This window comes from Gymnoscopelus braueri (genome assembly GCF_963280865.1).
Source record: "Gymnoscopelus braueri genome assembly, chromosome: 5".
In the NCBI taxonomy this organism is placed as follows: Eukaryota; Metazoa; Chordata; class Actinopteri; order Myctophiformes; family Myctophidae; genus Gymnoscopelus; species Gymnoscopelus braueri.
This window is the reverse complement of record NC_137606.1, coordinates 51659424-51680624: the sequence shown is the minus strand read 5'-3', so window position 1 is coordinate 51680624 and position 21201 is coordinate 51659424. Positions and strand designations below refer to the sequence as shown.

Sequence of the window (21201 nt, the reverse complement as noted above, 5' to 3'; positions counted from 1 at the left end):
TCTTTTCTCATGTTTGAGCTACTATATGTATATAGTGGTTAATGTATGTTTTGTAATAATAATCAAAATCTGCAAAGTAACTAGTAACTTAAGTTTTCAAATAATTGTAGTGGAGTAAAAGTAAAATTATTTGCCTCTGAGATGGAGTAAAAGAAAAGTACTGAAAATTGGTAATACTCCAGTAAAGTAAAAAATACCTCCAAATTGTTTCTTCAGGAACTATGTTTTCAATTCAATTCTTCTTTCACTAATATTCATCAAACTTGATGCATTTCTCTGAGACCCTCTAAAGAAACCACCTTCACAGGTTTATCTATATACATGCATTGATTTATTTCTCTTCTAATGTTTCACAAATCAAAATGTCCACAAAACAAACAAAGCGCTCAAGCTTGATCAAGCAGAGAAACTACACTCTACATTCACTTTAATAACGTTTGAATACGTGTGATCACTTGATGCAGTGCTTCTCAACCAGTGGTCCTTGAGGGGGTTCCAGGTGGTCCCCAGCTAAATGATGGAGAGTTGGTAACCAAATGGACCCTTATACAGTAGATCTTTAACTCTTGAGAGTGTAACATGAAACAGGGTCCATTTGGTTTCATTTTACGCTCTCTCAAGAGTTAAATTATTGTTTAACATCTGCATTACTTAATTTACAAGAAGTCTACACAATTAGAGAATGTAGAATGATTGTTATTTTGATGGTACCACATCAATATGGTACCACATCAATACAGCATAATACAACAATATTTTCAAGTCTTGCGGGTCTGAGAGTCTGAATCTCATCAAACGGTGGTTCTGTGGCTCAAATACCTAATAAATAATGGACCTTGATATGAAAAGGGTTGAAACCCACTGACTTAATGGGTACATATGTACACTATTAGGGCTGCACGACATTCAAAACACTATAGTCATCGCAATATGAACATCCGTTATATACATACCGCAACATTAACATACATATTGCATTTCAACAATCCAGGTAAAAGTATAGTTTTGTTAAGATTAGAAGAATAAATGTTTTTGAAGCAGAGCAGTGAGAAACTGTATTGTTAAAGTGTTGGTATTATATACAGTATTCATTGGCAATGACAGCTGTAATCAGGTGCAATGTTTTCACTGAAACCATGTTGTTGGAATGGAAATATAATCCATGTCTTTCTTCTTTTTTTCCCAATGCATGCATGCATGCATGCTCCTTTAAGAAAAACGGGGGGCAAGAGAGGCGACCACTTAAGCCCTACTTTAAAAATACAGAAAATTGTTGCTTTATAAGCTCAAAATGTCACTTTACAAGCTCACAAAGTGACGCATCGCAACATGTTCCGAGCTTGTAATCTATTTTTTTTTAAATGTTTTTTCATAATGTCACCAGGTTGAAAGTGGTTAATCAAAGGGATAGTTCACCCTGTGGTATATCCAGGACTAAAAGTAGTTATTACACATGAGAATATTACTACCAGGTTATTTTGTTATAACACATTGGTTTAATAATAAGCAACTAGGTTGGAAATTGATGTCTCACTCAAAGTCCACTGTGCCAGCAAAAAGTGACTGAATTTGCCTAACAAAAGACTAATCAGTTCTCACATTTACATTGAAAGGTGTGATGAGTACATCACCTGATGAAGCTCCAAAGACTGAACTACTTTGATAAGGAGAACAGAGGGTGGTCACCAATGTAAATAGCACAAATCATGAGTTCCTCTCTTTTACTGATTCCCCAGGCAAGCAAGACAGTTGCTGGAAGCCAAAAAGCAAGTTTGTAAGGAAATAGATAAGATAAGTAAGATAAAATAGAGTTGAGTTGCAGTAATTTTCCCTGACTGTGAAAAACCAAAGGTCACCAGGCTTAAGCATTTAGCTAATGAAAATTGGCTAATGTAAATGAGTCTAATTATTAGGTTGCAACTATTTCTAAAGTAGACTTAGGATGAGAAATAGTAAAATGTAAGATCCTTTAAAAAAACTGTAAAATAGGTAAATAAGACTTTAGGTGGAAATATAATAGTATCTTATAATAGTATCTATTTAATAGTTAAATATGATCACTCATTTAGTTTAGAGTTACAGAGAATGGTCAAATGTTTAACTGGATGAAGAAACATGACTTCTAAATATTAAATAATATCATTTGGTTTACCCTTCAAAAAGTATTTATAGGAATTAGGTGAATAAAACTTTTATGATAAATAGTCATGAAAATTGGATTTTAATTGGATATCATGCATAAAGTCTATTTTAAGTGTAATCATTTTAATTCTGTTTTATTTTATTATTCTGGGTTAACATAACATATTTTTATGTTGTTTGGACATTTCTTGACGTACCTGAATTGTGGAGTAATGATGAATAATGAGTTTCTATTTTTAAAGTCATACCTTTGCAAAGTAACTGTTGTAAGGATATTGTTTTAAAGTTTTGTGCTAATTCATTTCTTTGAAAAAACCCGCTGATGTGAGAGGTGGAGTCAGATGCAGTTTACCTGACAAAGTTATTGGCTGTTGAGAAAGTAAAGGCGTGTCTAAGTCCATTGTTAAAGAAACAGAGGTATACCCTACTGTTCTGTATAAAAGATGTGATTGCTGTGATGTAATTTGCGCTATTCTTATTTTGACCCTTGAATGGTTTTGCCTCTATGACAATAAACACATTGTTATAAACCCACTTCTGCAACTGGAGCTTTGTTCATCATTTTAATACTCAGGAGATGATAGTGTTTTCGTTGGATAAACTTTGACCATTTACCACAACCCAAAACAGGACTTATTTTCTATCAATTACACACCCCATGACGCCTTCAATTCATGGAGATTTATTTGTTTTTGTCGCACTCCTGAGCCAATAATTTGATGACCGGGGGGAAAGATGGTAATGTCTCCGGTAGGACCCCCCAAAATAATCATATTTGAACTGGGAACCCCCCCAACATAATCATATTTGAACTGGGAACCCCCCCCAACATAATCATATTTGAACTGGGGACCCCCCAACATAATCATATTTGAACTGATCTACAAGCTCACTGATCTACAAGATCTACAAGCTGATCTACAAGCTCACAACGGCTCGCAACGCAACGAGAGCTTGTAGATCAGATATGTTCACAATGTTTACCTCTTTCTGGTCTTTTTTCATTTTTTTTGTACAATTTTTTTTCATTTTTCACTGTCATCTGGGGACCCCCTCAAAATCATGTGGCGACCCACAGGTTGAGAACCACTGACGGTGCATCTGATATTTCATTTTGACGTTGTCGTCTAATCGGGGCCTTTAGAATGAGGAGTACATTCCCAGTTTCATGGCAGCCTCAGACTTCCTGGGCGTCTTCCTGTTGGGGAAAGGGTAGTAGTGTTGGTGTAGGCTAGGGGCCGAGGGGGTCCGAGGGGGCTGGCAGCCCCCCAGACTGGACTGTCGGGCGAGCGAGGGGGTCCGAGGGGGCTGGCAGCCCCCCAGACTGGACTGGCGGATGAGCGAGGGGGCCGACAGCTTCCTGGAACCCCGAGACGCCGATGAGCTCCCGCTGCCGCCGTTCCATTGGCTGTGGTTGTTGTCTGGCACCGCCTCCACGGCGACCGTGTTGTTGTTGTCCCTGTCCAGTGTTCCCACGGTCAGGACATTCCTGGAAAAAAAAATAAAATAATAATAATTAGTAAAACTGTTTTCCATGCAGGCCTGGAAAAGGTTTGTGGAACTGTTTTGGAAAAGGTTTGCCGCTGTGCGTTGTTCTCGGGCTATGGATTTTGTATCTAACTATAATATATTAAAATGCATTCTACTATGCTGCCACCAAATTGTGGAATGACCTACCAAAAGACATAGGTTCTCAACTCCGTACCCAAACTCAAAACTAACCTAAAAGTATTCCTGTCCTTTAAAAATACAAGTAAACATAGTTTAACTCCTTGAACACTTTGACAGTAGAATCCTCTGAGCCCCGCCCCTCCTTTCTCTGTAAATATACCCGATATGATTCAACTGAGCTTTATTCCAATATGTTTTGTATTGTATTTATTGTTTATTGTTTACTACGGATATCCTTTTAGCATATCCTTTGAATGTACTACCTGTACTGTTAATAATCGTGTTAATGAAGTATTCAACCAATCAAAAAACATGATCAAATGTAGTGCTGCACTGCATGAGTGTGGCCTTATGTATACCGGACGTCACAGAGAACCGTGATGGATTGTTAGCTTGTAGATCTGTTCTTTTTGTCTGTTCTTTTTGTCAGGTGACGCCCTCGCTCGAGTATTTAGAACTGGAAAGCCTATACGATGTTATACCTTTCAATCCGGGAAAACATCCGTGTCATTTTAGTTGTTACTATATATCGTCACTGTCTGGCAGAAAACTTGTATCTGCAAGTTTCAAATGTGTATGTTTTTTCATAAATTAAAGCCCTACAGTACTTCGTCACACAAGAGTGTCGCACAAAAGTAGTGAAAATAGCAGATCTACAAGCACGTGCTTGTAGATCTGCTATTTATTTATTTTTTTAAACAAAATAACAGTTTTGGACGTACAAGGTTTCCACGATATATAGCAACATGATTAAAAAAAATCTAAAATCATTTCATCACGTTTTTCCCAAAACTTTAGAAGGCGTTTTTAGAATCGAACTCAGGTCTAAATGGGTTAACAGCAGTGGTGTGTTCTACCGTGTTACGCTATATACGTAGCATGCCGTGCAGAAAATGTTGGGAAAAAAAACGTATATCGTCTACTAACCATTTCATCCATCGACCATGCGCGAGCGTATGGCCTTTATGCGTCGTGCAGGGAATAACTATCATATGCCCTTCGAAAAAAACCTAGAACACACCACTGGTTAACAGTGATGTAGCCTACTTTGACAATTCTTTGGTAAAAAAAAAATGTGTGTGTGAACCCTGCCTGTCCAATGAGTCGTCCCCCTGCTCGCCGTGGCTTTCCGTCCCCTCCGACGCAGAGTTGCAGACGGACCGCGGCGTGGGGGTGGAGCCCTCGTCAGAGCTGCTGGCGGAACCTTCACCAGAGGCGTCTTTAGAACCTCCGGGAGAACCGGCCGTGGAACCGTCCCTGGACGCGTTCACAGAGCTGTCCATCTCCTCCAGCTCCTCCTCTTCTCTGGAGGCGTAGCGTGGGAAAGTGGAAGGTTGTTGTGGTCGTCGTGGAGAACCTGTGAGGGAACCTTCTGGTGACTCTCTGGAACCACCAGAGAGGTGACAAGGTCATTATAGTTGACTCAAACTAACTGTTAGAGAGGTGACAATGTTATTAAACTAAGTAATGAAACAGTTAAATCTAATGAGTCTAGTGATTTGCATGTATATGAAATATATCGGCCATTTGTGTCAGTTTTAACTGTGAATACAATGTATGTTTTACAGATGTATTACATACATTTTTTAAATACCATTTTGAATCTCAACCTTGACAAATACCCCATACCATAAAAAACTAAAACTTATTAAAAAAATTAAACCAAGCCTTTTCAAAAACTTTTTAAAAATAAATAAACTAGCAAATACAATTTTAAAAACTTCAACTTCAAAACTAAACTGAAATAATAAAATATACTACGCTAACCTTGAGAGGTGTGTGGAATGGTGGAGCGCTGCAGCAGGTTCTCTGGGACCTTCCAGGGAACCTTGAGGAGACCCATCGCTTGGCTCTTCTGCCTAAAAAAGGTCAAGTCACGGCTTTTAGAAAACATTGCAGAATAGCACAGATGCTTGTTTAATTTAAGTTATTTAGGCTGTGAACAGTCATGATGCCAATTAATTCCTCCCCACACACATATCTGTGTTGTCACTGCTGTTGTATCCTACCGACTCACCTGCCAGTGAGGAGCCTCCACCGGGAGGACATCGCCCCTCTTGTCCTACTTCCCCCCGCCCAACACTCCCCGCCCCCAGCCCGCAGGAGTATGTGCAGTGATCAGGATGTAATGATCATTAGACTCAGAGCAATAACCCACCTCCCCAGTTTGAATTATGTGCAGGATGTAATTAATGTGCAGGATGTAATTAATGTGCAGGATGTACAGTAATTAATGTGCAGGATATAATTTGTATATAGATGTGAGGGGACTTAACAATTAAGGCCGGGAACGCATCTGTGTCATTTTAAGATTTCTTTGGCTGAGAGTGTACAAATGGAACCATATGGACCCTTACAGGTCTGTAACTCAGAGAGTGTACAAATGGAACCAAATGGACCCTTACAGGTCTGTAACTCAGAGAGTGTACAAATGGAACCAAATGGACCCTTACAGGTCTGTAACTCAGAGAGTGTACAAATGGAACCAAATGGACCCTTACAGGTCTATAACTCCAAGTGTGTACAAATGGAACCAAATGGACCCTTACAGGTCACTCTCAGCGTACAAATGGAACCAAATAGACCCGTACAGGTCTATAACTCTGAGAGTGTACAAATGGAACCAAATGGACCCTTACAGGTCCGTAACTATGAGAGTGTACAAATGGAACCAAATGAACCCTTACAGGTCCGTAACTCTGAGAGTGTTCAAATGGAACCAAATGAACCCTTACAGGTCTGTAACTCTGAGAGTGTTCAAATGGAATCAAATGGACCCTTACAGGTCTGTAACTCTAAGAGTGTACAAATGGAACCAAATGGACCCTTACAGGTCCATCACTATGAATGTTTACGAATGGAACCAAATGGACCCCCTAAGGGTCCATTCCATTTGCACACTCAGAGTTATGGAGGTTCTTAAAATTAAAGGGATAGTTCACCGCAGCGGTTCCGTTAGGAGACATAAAGGAGACCCTTTTGTGTCTCCTAACGGAACCGCTGCCGGTCATCAAATTATTGGCTTAGGAATGCGACGAAAACTAAAAAATACCCATGAATTCAAGTCTCCATGGGGTGACTATATTGATAGGAAAAAAAAGTCATTGTGGGAGTGAACTAGCCCTTTAAATGAGTTTTAGAACCAGCTGGTGTAATAAAATCAGATGACATCACCTTGGAGGCGTTGCAGTTGCAGATGTAATCTCCGGTGCCGCTGTGCAGTGAGCGTCCAGCAGAAACATCTGAGGAGGAGACGATGAAGGTCCTCCTGGATGTTGTGGAGTCAACGGAGGAGCGTCTGACTCTGGCCCCCTGCTGGCAGGAGCTGGTAGTGTCTGAGAGAGAGGAGGCCAGCCTGTAGGACAACACACATAGAAGCAACAAAGGTTTTATTTGTCACTAACTTATACAAAGTACAAGCAGCAACATGTTGTTTGTTGGGACTTTTTACGCTGGTTAACTTTAAAGTATATTTTGATGCCAATACGTTTGTACTTTTATTCAAGTTAACATTTTGAACGCGGGCCTTTTACTTCTAACAGAGTATTTCTACATTGCAGTATTGATACTTTAACTTAAGTAGAAAATGTTAGTACTTTTTCCACCACTGCTCCACACAGTCAGAGGGCAAAGACTTTGACAGTTTTGCCTTCACTGAGAAGACAGACAGACTATAAATGAGGTCTTATTATGTTCGAACATGACAGTCACCAGTGGCAGCTGGTGAAGTTATTCTACTAGACTTCTGATGTCTTTTTTTTTTTATCCCACAATTTTGTAACCCACTTTTTCACCCAGTGCCAATTGCCTAAGCATGTAATCCTGGGCGCTACTCTCCCTCTGCCAGCCTGGGGAGAGCCCCAAAGTGCCCCGGAGAGACAGATAATAGGACAGCTGAGAGACAGACAGTGTAGGAGAGAGACAGACAGTAGGACAGCTGAGAGGGAGGGAGACAGTGTAGGAGAGACAGACAGTAGGACAGCTGAGAGGGAGGGAGACAGTGTAGGAGAGACAGACAGTAGGACAGCTGAGAGGGAGACCGTGTACAGTATAGGAGAGAGACACACACAGTAGGGAGAGGGAGACAGTGCAGGAGAGACAGACAGCCAACTAACCAGGAGCATGTGGAGGAACTGGTGAAGCTGGTACCAGTTGCAGGGGGAGCAGGTTTGAGCGAAACACCTCCTCCAGCTTGGAGGCAGGCTCGTCGGTGCAGGCCTATAGGATGTAGCGGTGCAAAAGTTAATCCAACTAATCCATTTAAATCGATTATTGGTGAAAGGTTTCTCACACACATTTTTAAACATGGCATAAATAGTGAAAATAGCACGTTGTGAGCTTGTATTGGCTATTTTTAGCAAGGAACTTAAAGGGATAGTTCACCCCAAAATGACCTTTTTTCCTATTCACGGTTTCCTAGGCTGTGTGTTTTCCACTTCCTGTCGATTTCATTGGTCATCTGACCAGTTTCATTGGATTTCATTGGATCAAATTGACAGGAAGTGGAAAACACACAGCCTAGGTGAATAGATTATTCATGGCTTTTTTTTTTTTTGTCACATTCCTAAGCCAATAATTTGATGACCGGCAGCGGTTCCAGTAGGAGACACAAAGAGTCTTCTTTGTCTCTCCTACCGTAAGCGCTGCCTAACAGTCCGCTGGTCATCAAATTATTGACTTAGGAATGTGACAAAAACTAAAAAATGTCCAGGAATTCAAGTCTCCGTGGGGTGACTTTTTGGGTGAACTATCCCTTTAAGTACATTGATACATAAATATTCTTTATATAGAAAAAAATCACACCCAGTGTGAAGTGGGCGGTGTGGTCATCACAGTGGTCATCATAGTGATGGAAGCTCACTTCCAAAAACAAGACCAGGAGACCTGGTTCTGCCAGACCCAGAATGAAGTCCTAGTATGTAACACACCTACAAACCACTTTATAACTGAAGTTCATGATGTCATGAATAGTTCGTGACGAAAGGGGACGTCACGAACTTTTTTTTGGCTGGGGCCGGAGGACAAATGGCCCCTGCCCATGTATGGACGAAACAGGTACAAAGCCTCATGTAAGAGAGAAAAAAAATTATTTTTGGAAGTGCATAATAGTATTTATAGGTTATTAATGTCATCATGTGTCTCGCTAGCCAATCACAGTGCTGAATAGAGTCAGCCAATAGAGTCAGCCAATCACAGTACAGGAAAGTGGGCCAATCACAGTGCAGGAAACTAATACTAATGAGGTGTCCCAACCCCACTTATAGGGGCGGCCACACCGCCCAAAAATCTAAACTTTTTCATTATTTGAACAAGTAATGCATAGATGTACCTAGATGAGTGTGCCAGGGGTCAGAGGTCAACGGGGTGGTGCCACAGGGGGTGGGGCTGGCAGCAGGGGGTTCCGATGGTAACGGTAAACCCTGGGATACAGGGATGATGTTGGCCGCCTCACACAACTCCTGAGACACTGACACGATAAACAATACAACATTTAGAATATATATATATATATATATATATACACACTGTATATCATCAGTGGTGTAAAGTAAATAAGTACATTTACTCAAGTACTGTACTTAAGTACAATTTTGAGGTATTTTTACTTTACTGGAGTATTTCCAATGTTCAGTACTTTTACTTCTACTCCACTACATCTCAGAGGCAAATATTGTACTTTTACTCCACTACAATTATTCGAAAACTTTAGTTACTAGTTAAGATTGTGATTATTGTTACAAAACATACATTAACCACTACAGCCCTATTAAACTTTGGCAATTTGACAATAGCCGATCTACAAGCCGATGCGACGCATTGTGAGCTTGTACTATCTGCTATTTTCTATATATTTAATACATTTGAAAAGTTTATACATTTTGAAAAGAATATGATGTCAAAAAGTACATTTTCTTATAACAATAACAATGTGTAGTGTGTTACAAAATCGAAAAATCCAAAATAGGACCGACATTTTTAGCTTGCGGCCCTTGGACTTTTGGTATTTTGCTGAGTGGCCCCTACTGAGCCATCTTAAGTTGAGTAGCTCTGGTGTAGTGTTTATGTGTGTATGTTTAATCCAGGAACTTATGAAAAAGTATTTAAAATATATGATCTACAAGCTTACAACGCCTCGCGATGCGTTGCGTTGTAAGCCTGTAAAGTAAGCCTTGCCGAGCCCTGAGGCCCATATGCCAGGAGCTTTGTAAGCTTGTAGATCTGTTATTTTCATTTTTTTGCCTCCCTAATTTAAGGAATTTCTTTGATTTCTTTATTCATTTATTTATGCAGGGAATTGTTTTAAATTCATGAAACATTGTGAATTTGTTTGGAATTTGTTTTGAAATGTTTTGAAATAATAATAATAATGATAATAATCATCACCATCATCATCATCTTCATCTTCTACTCTACACGCTTGTAGCTATTTTCAGTTAGGAACATTTCAGATTTCTTTTTAAATATTTGTTTATTAAATGTTTGGAGGTAAATTACTCGAAATTAAAATTCAGCAATGAACTTACTGATATTAAAAATAAAATCGACTTTACACACAAAGGCTTCTTTGTCCACAACCACTGAATTCCAGTTCAGAGTGAGTGTGCGTGTTTAACGCACCTCCCACATGGGTAAACGGAAGCCTCGTCCCAGAACACGCTCACCCCCATTTTTTTCCCCACGGACCAGTGGTTCTTGTGTTCTTGTATTTGTTTTACTGAGGACAAGGTTAGAAATAAGATTAGGAATAAGGTTAAGTTTAGACATAGTTTACTGAGGTTAAGTTTAGGAATAAGGTTAGGTTTTAGGCATAATTGTACTGAGGTTACATTTGTGAATACCAGGTGAATACCGCCGGATTTCCCCCGGGGCGACTGTGTTTTGGGGCGAGCGTTTTGGTATTCCTCCCACCAGTAGCGCGCCACCAGGAAGTTACAAATAAAAAAATCCAAACACCTGCTTTAAAAAATATAAACCAACTTTAAAACAATAAAGCTATAAACAACGTGAGCTTCTAGTTCTGCTCTTTTCAGCGAGCGACGCAGAGCGTCGTATCATGACGCAGTAAACATTAAATCACATATTATCCGTCTTGTTTAGACTCGCATGATTATTATTAAAATGTGGATTTTACACAAACAGGCGGAGTTCTGAGAGAAATTGAGAATTAATTCCCACCACGGACAATAAATAGGCTTTCAACAAACCTTAAAATAACAGTCTTTTGTTTGGCTGAGTAGCAAAAATGTATAGGCTATTATTGTTTTTATAATGGTTACAATAATTATGATTAAATATATATTTTTGATTGGACATTTTTATTTGTATTTTCTGCCCCCAAAAAGTGGATTTTACACAAACAGGTGGAGTTCTGAGAGAAATTGAGAATTAATCCCCACCATGGACAATAAATAAGCCTTTCAACAACGATCGTCTTGTGTTAAAATTATAGGCTGTTATTGCTTTATTATTAACCTACAGTTCAGTCTATGGGGAAATCCACTGTTCCTGGCAGAGCATTAAGGTTTTAGAGCAGTTCTCAAACTTTTTTTAATTTCTAAAACTCTTGACAGTGTTACAAATGTAACCAAATGGACCCGTACGGGTCCATTTGGTTACATTTGTAACACTTGTCAAGAGTTACAGACCTTGTAAGGATCCATTTAGAATTAGAACCCTCTCCTCAAGGAACCTAGTAGCCTTGGATCAAGACGTAGATACATTTGTATCGAGTTTTACCTTTTTATATCTACGAGAGTCTTAGCGACCATCCCACCATTGCGCCTTGCACTTTCACCAGTAAAGCCCGTACTTCTCCGTATATGTACACAAAACATATATAAAGGTGCTTACCCGGTTGCCCCAAATGTTAACTAGCGGTCCAGAGTCTTTGTGCAATGTATTAGCCCGTAATCTTAAAGAAATAAGTGTTTTAATCCCGTCTGTGGACGATTCTGTCGGAAAGTTCCCAATGGGCAGTAGTAGCGGGGCGCATCCGGTGAAAGCCAGAATTACACTCAATGTAAACACAAGGGAAAATGGCATTCGGCCACTGACGGGACTAAAACACTTATCTGATGAAAAATGCGGACTAATACATTGCACAAAGGCTCTAGACCGCTAGTTAACATTAGAGGCAACCGGGGTAAGCACCTTATATTTAGCATTAAAACCCTCTCCTCAAGGAACCCTGATCCTATAGAGAACTTCTCTATGAATCCTTCACCTTGTCTAAACAGCAGCACTCTGGTCTCGGTTCTCTGCTGGTCTCTGGTCCAGCGGTACTGTTCCCTCAGAACCTCTATGTCCATGTTGTTCTCCTGCTGGTTCTGTAGGTTCTCCTCCTGGGGATCTCCTTCTGCTCGTGGTGGTAGATGATCAGGTGGTCCAGGCTGTGGTTCTAGTGTAGTTGTTCTTGTTCTGGAGGAGAACTTATTCTTCACCAGACATTTATTGTCCTCGCCGCCGGCGCTGGAACACAGCCAAGAGGAACCTGGCACACAGCAACAAGAACACGACATATCCTGTTGATGCACACGCACGCACGCAGGCAGGCAGGCATGCACGCACGTAGGCAGGCAGGCAGGCACACACACACACACACACACACACACACACACACACACACACACACACACACACACACAGAGAGAGAGACAGCTTAGACAGACATACAGAGAGAAAGTGAGACAGTTTGTGAGAGAGAGATAAAGAAAGAATATGTGTGTGTGTGTGTGTGTGTGTGTGTGTGTGTGTGTGTGTGTGTGTGTGTGTGTGTGTGTGTGTGTGTGTGTGTGTGTCACAAGTAACAGTAGCAATACCACAATATAAAAATACTCTGTTACAAATGGCCTGAGTTCAAAATGTTACTTGCGTAAAAGTACAAAAGTATTGGCATGAAAATATACTTAAAGTACCTAAAGTAAAAGTTCTAATAGTTTAAAAATAGCAGATCTACAAGCTCACAACGCATTGTGAGCTTGTAGATCTGCTATTTTCAAATAAAATAGGACTAAAATGGTTAATGTATGTTTTGTAATATAATAGTTTATATCGGCAAAGTAAAAAGTAACTGAAGTTTTCAAATAATTGGTGTGTAGTAAAAGTACAATATTTGCCTCTGAGATGTACAAGAGTAGAAGTAAAAGTACTGAAAACTGGAAATACTCCAGTAAAGTAAAAATACCTCAACATTGTACTTAAGTAGAGTACTTGAGTAAATGTACTGGTATCAAGAAGACTCACTCCAAAACCAACTCACCCCATTGCTAGGAAAACTCACTCCGGAAAACTCACCCCACAGGGTAGGAAAACTCACCCCCAAGATTTTCGGGGGTAGGAAAACTCACCCCAGGACCTGAGAAAACTCACTCCGGAAAACTCACCCCAATGGTTTTTAACTTTGTGGAAAACTCACCCCAATGGTTTTTAACTTTGTGAGCTTTCCATTTTCACAGAATGCTTTCATAATGTGATGGTGAAAAATGGTTTTAAAAAAAAGAAAAAAGAAAAATTCTTTCTTTGAAGGTATAGTAGAATTACCAAATTATGTTGTTCAATTATATTTAGCTAATTAAAGTGCTTTAAATACAAGGTAGATTTCATCAGAAAAGTGAACATTCCAATGTCAAATTATGTTGTTCAATTACATTTAGCTAATTAAAGTGCTTTAAATACAAGGTAGACTTCATCAGAAAAGTGAACATTCCAATGTGTTTATAATCAATGTGTTTATAATGCAAACAAATACTAACTTAACAAAGAAAAATGAAGAAAAACTCCAGTGAAGGTGAAAGCATTCTGTGAAAAAGGAAAGCTCACAAGCCGGTAGATGTGCCTTTTTTAAACATACAGACTTGGTGTAGAGGGGAAAAGTTAAACCCACCCACAAAACAAAAACTCACTGTAGGCTACTTTACACCATTGAGTTTTTCTGGGGTGAGTTTTCCTACCCCCGGGGTGAGTTTTCCTACCCCCGGGGTGAGTGTTCCGGAGTGAGTTTTCTCAGGTCCTGGGGTGAGTTTACCCACCCCCCGGGGTGAGTGTTCTAGCTCCGGGGTGAGTTTTCCTTTTTGAGTTGGGGTGAGTTGGTTTTGGAGTGAGTCTTCTTGTATTCAATGTACTTAGTTACTTTACACCACTGCGCGCGCGCGCACGCACGCACGCACGCACGCACGCACGCACGCACGCACACACGCACACACGCACACACGCACACACACACACACACACACACACAGGTTACTTAAATGGTTTGCAATTTTAAAAAAACTATTACCCTGAAGCCGATAAAATAGCGTCGCATATCATGCAAGCCTTTATAGATCAGCTATTTTTGGTGCATGCAACACACAAGTATAAATCAGGCATAACTCCAAGCCTAAACACCCGAAATCTAATCGTTAATATTAATTTGTAATCCTAATCCCAAACAATGATTTACACACACACACACACACACACACACACACACACACACACATTTTATTTTCAGCCCCCCCTCCCCCCTAATTTAATTTAAGGAATTTTGAAAATAATAATAATAATAATAATAATAATAAGGGTAATAATAATAATAATAATACGTATTATTATTATTATTATTATTATGATTAAAAACAAAAAGTAAGAGATGGAAAAATTAAAGGATATTTTACCTGCGACCCATAAAAATGGGTTTGCTACCCACAAATTGGTCCCGACCCACTGTTTGGGAAACAGTGTTATACAGTATCCAGAGTAAAAAATGCTCCTTATTCATAATGTTCCATTTCACAATTATGAAATTGTATTGTAATTGGTGTAATGTCAGGCGTTGAAGACTTTAATTTGAAGACTTTGTTTTTCCTCTAAAATAAATCCTGACACTAAGTCCATACAATATTACAACAATGTAAAAAATAACTATAGCCTACAAATATCAAATATGACTTAAAATTCAAAAAACATATTTTTGAGTCACATAATCAAGACATGTCTTTAGTGTGTGTAAATACGCATATTTTGTGTAATACACTAAAATTTGCATCCTAAACATTATTTTAAAGAAAATAAAGAAACTCTTGGATTTCAATCAACTAAATATTTATGTATAATAGATGATTGAGTGGATAATTACATCTCAAAGTGCTCTCACCCAACAAATTGGTCTTGTGAAAAGTGTCACTCAAATCCATCGGAAGTGAATCCTTGTTGACTGACAGCTGTCAGAGAATTCCACATGTTGGAAATGTGTAAGAATTCAACTTAAATGAAAACATACAGACAGCATGTGTGTGTGTGTTAACAACACGTAGCTTTACCTGCTGAGGTCTAACCTTGTGTGCAGGAGGCTAGGTTATGTTGTACGTGTGTGTGTGTGTGTGTGTGTGTGTGTGTGTGTGTGTGTGTGTGTGTGTGTGTGTGTGTGTGTGTGTGTGTGTGTGTGTGTGTGTGTGTGTGTGTGTGTGTGTGCGTGTGCGTGCGTGCGTGTGCATGTGCATGTGCATGTGCGTGTGCGTGTGTAAACATTAGAGGACATTGTTCTGGTGACCAAAGCCTTTCCAGCACCACAGACTATTTGCTTTACAGAGGAAAAGAAAAGATTAGCTTCAATACCGTACGAGTACATTACAATACAACATGGCAGCCATATCAGCTCCTATCACATCACTGTGATGTAGAGGCTTTTTAATATGGGTGGAAAAAGTACTCACATGTTTTACTTAAGTAAAAGTATCAGGCCTTGTTACACTTAAAAGGCCTGTGTTCAAAATGTTACTTGAGTAAAAGTACAAAAGTATTGGCATCAAAATATACTTAAAGTACCAAAAGTAAAAGTACTCATTATTCACAATGTCCCATTTCACAAGTTCAATAAAATCTTTTGAAAATAACAGATCTACAAGCTCACAACACGTCGCAAAGCTTGAAAGTTGTAAGCTTGTAGATCGGCTATTTTCAAATAGCCAAAGTACAGTATTATTATATAGGGTTGAAGTGGTTAATGTGTCTTTTGTAATAATATTCAAAATCTTCAAAGTAACTAGTAACTAAAGTTTTCAAATAATTGTATTGGAGTAAAAGTACAATATTTAACTCTGAGATGTAGATGAGTAGAAGTAAAAGTACTTAGTACTTATACTACTTACGGCAACGTCACCCCACGGCGGAACCAACAGAAGCCACAGGGCACCCCGCCACCCCAATCCTCCCACATCCGAACAGTGAGACAGGCCAAAGATCTGAGGTGTCCCCCGTATGCGTGCGCGCAAATGCGGGTGGGGTGTCACTTTTTTCATCATGACAGAGCAGCATAAATAAAGATCTTGAACCGGTCTGAATCAATAGCTTAACTGGTTAACACCCACATCTAGAAGACACTCTCACTGGCTGCTATTTGTTTTTAAATATATGTAACGCCCGGGATTCGAACCCGGGTCTCCCGCGTGGAAAGCCAACATCTTAACCGTTAAGCGAAAGGGATATCCCTATTGCTTGGGGGAGATATTAGAGTTTCAGACCATCAGGCTGAGGTAGTGAACCACTCTGTTACGTATATACACTTTAAATATCCTCACTATCTAAAACAATATTTCTGTCCCTACAGCTCACCATTCATCATCCCCACCAGAATCAGTAAAGAAGTTGGTCAACGTGCTTTTAAATATAAAGGCCCATCGGATTGGCTCTCCCCAGTTCCCTTAGATCTATCAACTCCTTTAATATTTTTAAAAGCGTCTATTGCGGCTGTTTAAAAGGCCGCGAGGAGCTAAACATGGGAGAGAGACACTTATATGACGCGCATGCACAAGAATTCGGATCCACTCCAATCCTTGCGTTTTGATCATTTATTCTCCACAAGACACGTTAAGTACAACAGTTCCCAGCATGATACTATTATACCTAAACGTGGATGTTACTGTGCGATATGATACTTTACTTTGTTGCGGTCAACAGAAATTATCGGCTCCACACGCTCACCCCCTCTCTATCCAGATTCCCATAATACTATGCCCAGGTGAACGTCATTATTAGCGTGGCAGCGCCCCAGCTCCTGTGATCACGCCCACCACCACTAACAGTGCAGTGCCCAATCTGTCAATCAAGTATGCAATAATACTGTCAATAATAATAAAATACTAGACTAGGCAAAAGGTCACATACGGCTCCTACATTCCGGCCCCTAATTATGGGAACACATTAATTATACAATCAATAATACATGTAGGAGACAGCAAGAAAAACTTTTAAACCGAGGTCTTCTTTCTTCTTTAGGCCAAAAAATAAAAATCAGCCTAATAAAAGTGATGTTGTCCATCACTCAGTGAGTCAAGTTAGGGAAAAAAATCAAAGTCATTGTTTGTGTATGAAATGTCAATGTAATGTGTGTGAAATGTCAAGGGTCAGCTGTAGTCCTCATGAATCTTCTGCTTCCTGTAGAAGGCAAAGCTTGGTGATAGGCCTGTCCAGATAGCTGGTCTTTGTCTTGATCTGCACACGACGAACAAGTCCTCTTCTATCTGGTGTGGTTTGCACGATCCTTCCAGTGAGCCATGAGTTGCGTGGTGCTGAGTCATCAACTATGAGAACAATATCTCCAGGAATGAAGTTGCGCTTGACACTTGACCACTTCTGGCGTTCCTGAAGTAGAGGTAAGTATTCCTTGATCCATCTTTTCCAGAACAGGTCGGATATATACTGTACTTGTTTCCATCTGCGTCGAGCATACACATCCTCCTTTTGAAAGCATCCTGGTGGCAAAGATGGCTTGGTTTTAAGCAGCAACAGATGGTTAGGAGTTAGTGCCTCCAAGTCATTTGGATCTGTTGATGCTCTGGTAATGGGTCGGCTGTTGATGACAGATTCCACTTCGCAAAGAACTGTGTGAAGGCCCTCTTCATCAAGGTTCTGTACTTTCAGAGTGGAATTCAGTACCTTCCTCACAGATCTTATCAGCCTTTCCCAGACTCCTCCATGATGTGATCCAGTAGGTGGATTGAAAGTCCACTTAATTCCTTTTTGAAGTAGGGTGTCATTGATTCGAGCCAGATTCCAACCTTCCATTGCTTCTCTCAGTTCTCGCTCAGCTCCGACAAAGTTGGTTCCATTATCTGAGCGCAATTCCAACACTTGTCCTCGTCTTGAAATGAAGCGTCGAAGTGCATTAATGAAGGAATCCGTATCCAATGACGGTGCCACTTCGATGTGGATGGCTCTTATCGCCAAGCATGTGAAGAGAACTCCATATTTCTTCACCATACTCCTTCCTCGCTTCACTTCGAAAGGTCCGAAATAATCAACTCCAACATGAGAGAATGGAGGGTGATCTGGAGAACCTCTGTCCTGAGGCAAATCTGCCATCTGCTGGTGCGCTGGAGTTGCGTGCAGACGCCTACAGACAATGCACTTGGACAGAACCTTCCTTATAGCCACACTAGCACCCGGGATCCAATATCTTTGGCGCAGGCTAGATAGCATGTGGTTACGACCTCCATGTCCTACATCTTGGTGTACTTGCCGCAGAATGATGTCAGAAATGTGAAGATCCTTTGCCAAGATGGCTGGATGTTTACTTTCTTCAGGCATAGCCGATCTACTTAGACGTCCTCCAACTCTCAGAATGCCATCTTCGAGTATTGGGTTCAGTTTGTAGATATGACTGGTTCTTTTCACATTCTCTCCTTTTTGCAGACAGTTGAACTCATCAGGAAACCTCCTTCTCTGACAGAAGCGGACGATTTCCATCTCTGCCCGTTTGAGTTCATCCACTGAAAGAGAACGAATGACAGCCTGTTTTTTGACAATCTGCAACTCCTTTTTCATCTTTCTTTCCTGTTGTTCCTTATCCAAGCCAGACTGAGCAAGAGTCCCACTCAATTGCTTCCTCTTCTGACTGAGACACAGTAGCAAGTTCTTAAACTTGAGAATCCACCCGACAACCTTCTTCAGATGTTTCCAAGAAGAGAAGTGATTGATCAAGCAGGCTACTGCATCAATTTCCTCTTCAGCCTGTATTGCGTTCACTAAGAGACTCATTTTGACCTCAGGGTCATCTGGGGAGATCTTTAAAGAGTCATCCGGGTTCACAGGCCATTCCTCTTCAGACCCAGTCAAGAACCGAGGTCCAGAAAGCCATGTGTCATCCTTCAGGAGTGTTTCCACCTTGACTCCCCTGGAAGCCATGTCAGCAGGATTGCTTGCGGTGTTAACATACCTCCACTGAGATGGATTTGACACACTGAGTATCTTTGAGACCCTGTTGGCTACGAAGGTCTGAAACCTTGAGGTCTCATTCCTAATATACTTCAGTACTGAAGTACTATCGGTCCAAAAGATTGAGTCTTCAAGTTGCATTTTCAGCTCCTTCCTCCACAACTTGTCCATTCGACCTGCCACCATGGCAGCCGTCAGCTCCATACGAGGGATGGTAATAGCTTTCAATGGGGCAACTCGAGCTTTTCCCATTATGAAGGCACAATGCACTTCTCTGTGGATGTTGTGCAATAACAGGTAGGTCACTGTTCCATACCCACTTTCACTTGCATCTGCAAAGTGGTGCAAACGTGCAGAAGTTACTTCTCCAAAATCCTCTGGTTTCAGGCATCTGGGAACCTTAAAACCTTCAAGCTGACAGAGCTCCTTCAGCCAACTTGTCCAGTCTTCTGCAGTTGTGGCTGGTATGGCATCATCCCAACCAAGTTCCTTTCTGCACAGATCTTGAAGGATGATTTTGGCTGATAGCACCACAGGTGCCAAGAATCCTAAGGGGTCATAGATCGAACTGACTGTGGAGAGGATCCCTCTTCTGGTCAATGGTTTGTCACTGAGCATGAGCTTGAACATAAATGCATCAGTTTGAACACACCACTGCACACCCAATGCTCTCTCAACAGGCAGTGTGTCATTATCCAAGTCCAGATCCTTGACCTCTTTCGCTCTCTCCTTTGATGGTATGGCAGCCAGCACACTACGTCGGTTGCTTATCCACTTTGTGAGTTTGAAACCCCCTTTAGCACAAAGTGCACGTAGATCTTGGTACAGTGTGATTGCCTCTTCTTCAGACGTTACTGACACCAAGCAATCATCCACGTAGAAATTGTTAAGGACAGTTTCAGTAACTCTGGTTGCAAACTGGTCTGTACTGTCCTCTGCACATTTTCTCAGGGCAAAACATGCACAACTTGGCGAGGATGTGGCGCCGAACAGATGTGCAACCATTCTGTGCTCTACCAGGTTCTTCTCATGGTCCCCATCCGGCCACCAGAGAAACCTCAGCAGATCTGAATCCTCAGATGTTACTTTGACCTGATGGTACATGGCCTCAATGTCTGCCATGAGTACAACAGGCTCCTTCCTAAATCTGGTCATCACTCCGATGAGTGTGCTGGTAAGGTCTGGGCCCTGTAGAAGCTGCGCATTCAACGACGTTCCCTGAAATGTAGCTGCACAGTCGAATACGACCCTGATCTTTTTCTTCTTCGGGTGGTATACACCGTGGTGTGGTATATACCATACCCTACCATCACTGCGTTCCAGATCCTCAGCAGGCACCTTCTCTGCATAGCCTTTGGAGATGATGTCAGTCATGAAAGCAGTGTAGTCTGCATGAAATGAAACATTTTTTTGAAACCTCCTTTTGAGGCTCAGAGTACGCTGTTCTGCTACTCTCCTGTTGTTTGGCATGTTCACATCTCTTTTCCTCAAAGGCAAGCCCATAGTGTAATGGCCATCAATCAACTGGGCAGACTTTGTGACGTACTCCATGAACTGACCATCTTCTCTTGACAACCCCATCTGCTCATCATCTTGACTGGATTCGGGGAAATCGACTTTCAACTGCTGCTTCCACAGATCATCAAGGCTTGCAACAGAGATCCTATTAACTGTGACATCTGGTTGTCCACAAGCAGTGTCATTCCTTGTGTCTCCTTTGAGAGGTCCATTTACTGTCCAGCCCAGCATAGTTTTGACTGCGTACGGGCCACCATCTGCACTTCGAACAACTTGCCATGGTTCCAGTGCCTTGGGCACGTTGGTTCCAATCAGCAGGTCAATACCTGAATCAACTTCAATGATTTTCACGTGTTTCAGGTGTGGCCATCGTTCTAGGTCTTTCTGTCTTGGAATGTTGCCTCTATGAACTGGCATAGTTTCCTGTGAGTAGATGTTAGGTAGGTCACATGAACACTCGCTGTCCAATCCAGACACTTCCAAACCTGTCACAACGTGGCTTCCAATGATTTTCTCCTGGCCCATTGTCCTAAGGAGAATGTTTGTTCTTCTTCCCCTGAGATTCAGCTTGCTCATCAGTCGTTCCGTGCAAAATGTTGCAGAGCTCCCAGGATCCAGGAAGGCGTATGTAATCAATGTCTCTTGTCCCTTCTTAGACTTAACTTGAACAGGTACAAT

At 41.0% G+C, this 21201-nt stretch overlaps 1 protein-coding gene across 1 annotated transcript; it reads right to left on the bottom strand.

The window, feature by feature from the left end:
- Window positions 1-339: 339 nt before the first annotated feature.
- Window positions 340-15033, bottom strand: LOC308085294 (uncharacterized protein). The gene is made up of 8 exons (XM_080428373.1): window positions 14948-15033; window positions 12038-12335; window positions 9143-9280; window positions 7929-8031; window positions 6988-7168; window positions 5581-5672; window positions 4906-5196; window positions 340-3631 (listed from the first exon to the last, which is right to left on the bottom strand). The coding sequence occupies exons 2-8, from the start codon at window positions 12330-12332 to the stop codon at window positions 3283-3285; spliced, it is 1449 nt and encodes a 482-aa protein (XP_080284499.1). The 5' UTR covers window positions 12333-12335; window positions 14948-15033; the 3' UTR covers window positions 340-3282.
- Between the last annotated feature and the right edge of the window lie 6168 nt (window positions 15034-21201).

Coding starts and splice junctions, on each gene's coding strand:
- LOC308085294 (XM_080428373.1), bottom strand. CDS start 12,332: ATGTCGTGTTCTTGTTGCTGTGTGCCAGGTTCCTCTTGGCTGTGTTCC. Junction 5,197..5,580: donor CATTCCACACACCTCTCAAG/GTTAGCGTAGTA, acceptor TGGTGGTTCCAG/AGAGTCACCAGAAGGTTCCC. Junction 3,632..4,905: donor GGGGACGACTCATTGGACAG/GCAGGGTTCACA, acceptor TTTTTTTTCCAG/GAATGTCCTGACCGTGGGAA.